The 4,498-nt window shown below is 45.4% G+C and overlaps 1 protein-coding gene across 4 annotated transcripts; it reads right to left on the bottom strand.

The window, feature by feature from the left end:
• Positions 1 to 479: 479 nt before the first annotated feature.
• LOC125516210 (F-box/LRR-repeat protein At3g03360-like) lies at positions 480 to 2,263 on the bottom strand. Of its 4 annotated transcripts, XM_087531322.1 has the most exons (4): positions 1,332 to 2,263; positions 1,111 to 1,245; positions 858 to 1,019; positions 480 to 788 (listed from the first exon to the last, which is right to left on the bottom strand). In XM_087531322.1, the coding sequence occupies exons 1-4, from the start codon at positions 2,175 to 2,177 to the stop codon at positions 723 to 725; spliced, it is 1,209 nt and encodes a 402-aa protein (XP_087387448.1). In that variant the 5' UTR covers positions 2,178 to 2,263; the 3' UTR covers positions 480 to 722. The 4 variants fall into 4 exon arrangements, with proteins under 4 accessions (XP_087387448.1, XP_087387446.1, XP_087387447.1 ...); XM_087531320.1 differs by having other exon boundaries at positions 480 to 1,019; positions 1,111 to 1,283; positions 1,328 to 2,263; XM_087531321.1 differs by having other exon boundaries at positions 480 to 1,019; positions 1,111 to 1,241; positions 1,328 to 2,263.
• Positions 2,264 to 4,498: the final 2,235 nt, after the last annotated feature.

The following is a 4,498-nucleotide window of genomic DNA, read 5'->3' as shown; positions in this document are numbered from 1 at the left end:
TCTGACGTTCATGATCTCATTCCTCTTTTTTGTTAGGGCGTAGGATACTCCATACACACTGACAAATATCCAGCAGCAATCTGGTTTTTATAAGCAACAAATTTGTTTAGAATTACAGTACTACTCCCTCCGTTCCAAAATAGATGACTCAACTTTGTACTAACTTAAATACAAAGTTAGTATAAAGTTGGGTCATCTATTTTAAAACGGAGGGAAGTACTTATCTACTGGTAATGTTGAAAACAGGTTCAGGAGCAGTATTATTTTAATGCCCTTAGCCTGTTAGGCAAATTACTTGCAAATCTATACAAGGGTGCGACCAAATTCATTTCAGTAAACTCAACTTTAATAAAAGACCAACTAGTAGGCAACCGAAGCGTGTTGATCATTAGCAGAATTTCTAGCTGATAGCACAGCTTGAAGTATACAGAAGCATCTCCTTCCAGATTAAACTTTCAAAAGAAAGTTTTTAACACCTTTTCATCCAAAAACATATATTGCACTTTTAACAGGAATAACTTCATAAGTTACTGGAATAACAGAGGAACTTTAGACTGGATATAGAGCAGACTTATGCGGAAGACAATCTTCAGGCATCAACACAATTTACAAAATGAGCACAAGACAGTGCAATCTTCAGGCATCAACGCTGTCGACGGCTGTCGGAAGGGGTCGGCTACTGACCGACCAATCATGGTTATGCTTATTGACATGGTACTCTGTCAGTATGAAATAGTCCTGAATTCAAACCGAGCTTCTCGGGAAGCTCTGTTTTCCACTTGTAGCAGCTTGTGTTTAGAAGCCACCGTTCCACTGCTGTAGTGATTTTTTACTTCAAATTCAATTTTGTCTAGCACCTTTGCATTCAATACAAAGAACCTCGCAAAGTCAACCTGTTTGGCATAGCCCTCAAATGACTTAAACACCACTTTCTTTAGATGGGTCTCGAGGCATTCGATTGGATGTAGTGGGTCATACTGAGGCTCATTTTCGTCATTCATCTCACGGTTTGTATGAAACTGCAAAACAGGAAGGAGAGGCATATGTCAAAGAATTCTATAGTATGTCAAACAAATCACACATTTCAAGAAAGCAAAGATGATTACTCACAATAACACAGAGCTTTTCCAAACAGGGGAACCACCTAAGGATGTTAAGAACTGCATGCAATTTCTGCTCAGAAGACTTGAGAGCTAAAACCTTCAAGGTGGGCATCGAGTTTGTTGAGCTAACTAGGCTTACTCCCTGAAGAAAACTAACAATGAACATCAAAAATATTATCTCTATGTATGAATGCTGACAGAAAGATTCGGAGATGCCGCTGAACCTACCTGGTAGAGTAGGAGCTTGGAGACGACGACAAAGAAAGGTCCCAATATCTGCAGATTAGGCGCCCTAATTACCCTGATAGTCACACTATCTTTTCTCTCACAATAAGGTACTAGTAACCTCACAAGGCGAGGAGCATCCTCGATGATCAGTTCCGCGGTTTCACCATAGCTATGACGGAAGATGATGGTCCTGATGGTCGGCGAGCGAAGACGGATGCAACCCACAGCACGAACGTTGGTCATGTATAAACTCTCCAGGGCATGGCAGCCGGAGAGCAGTCTGGGGAAGAGGTCCGCTGAGATGGAAACGCAAAATAGGGAGAGCTTCTTGAGGAAGGGGAAATTGATCATGGCCGGCTTGAAATCACAATGGCTGATCTTGGCGACAAGGATGTTGGATGCAGAGCGGAGAAGCGATGCCAGCAGCGGGGGTTTGGCGTAGGCGATGTCGAGCTCCTGGAGGTTGGCGAGGGCGCGGGAGGGGAGCCAGCTCTCCGGCTGGGCGCAGAGGTCGTCGGCGCCGTGGCAGTGGAAGGAGAATCTGCGTGCGGGGCCATGGTGCTGGGAGATTATCTGGGAGACGGCGGAAGGTGGGACGCCCGGGGGTCGGATGCTGACCTCGAGGTTGAGAGGCGCGGAGCGCCAGAGGTGGCGCCATCGGCGGGAGAGGACCCGCGTGCGGCCGCCGTCCTTGGTGGGGAGGAGGGAGATGATGGTGCCGAGGACGGCGTCGGGGAGCCAGCTGATGAAATCGTTGGCGGTGTCGTCGCAGTCGCCGCTCCGTGCCCGCTTCCCTGCGGTCCCATGGGATTCTGCCGCGCCCGCAGCCTCTTTATTATTCTGCATGGCCGGACGGAAAGATCTGGCGTCAATACTTCGCCGGCGGCTCCTCGCCGACTGGCGGCCGGACGCGGCTGGGGAACGGAGCGGGGATGGAGCGCGACGGAGAGATTGCGGATATTGGGGAGTGGTGCCCGCTATTTAACTGAGAAGAAATCGATGAACTGAACCGTCACCGAAAGTAACTGGCATCATCTACGCAGTTTGCCATCAGAGACTGTAGGAATGATTTACCCCTGATCACCTTGCCAAGAAACAAGAGAGAAAAAAAAGCCAGTCCAGTAAAAGAGCTCGCAGCAGTCTCCTCGAAAATCTCTTTCAGGTAATGTGCATTTAGGGGCTCTCATAATACTATTCCCAAATGTAAGTGTCACACATCATGTGCGTGGCACTCCGACTCTAACGTTTTTTGATGACAATTTCAATTACGCAAGCATACAGTAAGTTTCTATAAAAAATAAACTGAAGCAAAAAAATTGTCATGCTTCCAACCAAATGAAGCACGAAAGTTGTCATGCTTCCAATTAAAATGTCATCCTTGTGTAACTAAATTTGCCATAAAAATTGTTCAGAGTTGTCATGTGCTCGCAGCTGACATATAACACTTATCAGGGTCCTACATATATTGAAAGAGAAAAATGTGCCGTCGTAGTTTCTTTATAAATCTCTTCCTATAATATACCCTGACACATATCAGGGTCCTACTTTATCTTCCCTGCTTTCTTTCTCGCGGCGCGACGGAGCGGGCAGTCGTCGAGAGGCCAGCGGCGGTGAGGCAGCGGTGGTGCGGCACGAGGGCGAGGACGGGCGGCCGCGACGGCGCGATCGCACGATATGGTCATTGGCGGAGGGCGCACTGACATGGCACGGGTTGAAAAATTATTGAAACAGTTGCAACTTTCTTTCTTTTTGAGGAGAGATGGGGTGCTTTTCGGGAGAGATCCAAAAAAAAGTGGATGCTGGGGCAGGTTTTTTTGTCCTCAATGCCCCCTGTTTCTGCATTTTTTTGGGGGGAAGAGGGAAACTGGTGGAGATGCTCTAAAGAAATTTATATGATTAATTCAAAATTCACCTGCTACTGTAGTACGTTGGCAGCTGCCATCTCCGGGCTGGGTTAAACTAAACGTGGATGGATCCTACATCCCGGGACAAAGCAGTGGCGGTGCAGGCATGGTCTTACGAGATGAATCTGGAGGTATCATTTTTTCGTCTTGCCGCTTTCTTCGATCTTGCTCGTCCGCGCTGGAGGCGGAACTAGCGGCATGCATGGAAGGTGTGAACCTCGCATTGGACTGGACGGACAAGCCGGTGATCATCGAGTCAGACAGTCTGCAAGCTGTCCATTTCCTTCAGGATGATGGGCCTAATCGATCCTCAATGGCAACGTTGGTGGGGGAGACGAAGCGTCGTCTGCATGAAGGACATGGGCATCGCATAGTTCTTGTTCAAAGAGGAGCAAATGGTACAGCTCACTATATGGCTCAGTATGGCCGCACTTCTGAACGAACTGCTAGATGGCTGAGCAATGGCCCTGAGGATCTGTGTAACCTCTGTCAAAACGACTGTATCTCTTTGATTTGATCAATATAATCTTGTTTGACCCGCAAAAAAAAATTCAAAATTCACGCGTGGATTTTTTGAGAGAAATAGTAGGACTCTATTGTGTATTTTTATTAAAATTTAATAAATAAATCATTGTTCGATACAAAAAGAACATGAAAATAAGAAGTACACCCTTTGTAAAGAAATATGAGAGTTTTTAGACGAATACCCATTTCGGAGCCCAGACTCATCTGCACTCGGTCAAGATATTTTTTACAAAAAATACAAGAAGTTCCATTTTTGTTTCGCATGGTAGATAATTTGGTGTGTGATCTGCGCTTCAGATTTTAGATCATTTGGACATATGAATAACTCTCAGAAAAAAAAGACAAATCGGGTCAGACTAGTACATGAACAGTAAACTCTTTACATACCTCAAATTTGTCTTTTTTACCGAGACTACTCAGATGTCCAAATAATCTAAAATTTGGAGCGCACTTCACACACCAAATTATCTACCATGCAAAAAAAATCGAATTTTTTTAATTTTTTCTAGTATTACTTTAGAATTTTTTCTTCATCAGGGGTGCAAATGAGTCTGGGCACCGAATCAATGTTTCTGTGGTTAGATCACTACATTAATGATCTAAGTGCTCTTATATTTCTTTATGGAGGGGGTATAATATAATGCTCGACAACAAGAGAGAAAGCTCTGTCTGAAAGCTATGACCCAAGCTGGGAAGTTGTTGTATTCCTGTCTCTTAGCTCTGGAAATGGTCCACTGA

Source organism: Triticum urartu, chromosome 6A (assembly GCF_056163025.1).
Source record: "Triticum urartu cultivar PI428250 chromosome 6A, HENAU_Tu73, whole genome shotgun sequence".
NCBI lineage: Eukaryota > Viridiplantae > Streptophyta > Magnoliopsida > Poales > Poaceae > Triticum > Triticum urartu.
This window is presented reverse-complemented; position numbering and strand designations above follow the sequence as displayed.

Bases quoted from the DNA above. Each gene is read 5' to 3' on its own strand.
- LOC125516210 (XM_087531320.1), bottom strand. From the start codon at position 2,177: ATGCAGAATAATAAAGAGGCTGCGGGCGCGGCAGAATCCCATGGGACC. The intron at 1,284-1,327 runs GTTCAGCGGCAT...ATTCATACATAG, and splicing joins GCTCCTACTCTACCAGGTAG to AGATAATATTTTTGATGTTC. The intron at 1,020-1,110 runs GTGAGTAATCAT...CCTGTTTTGCAG, and splicing joins TGGAAAAGCTCTGTGTTATT to TTTCATACAAACCGTGAGAT.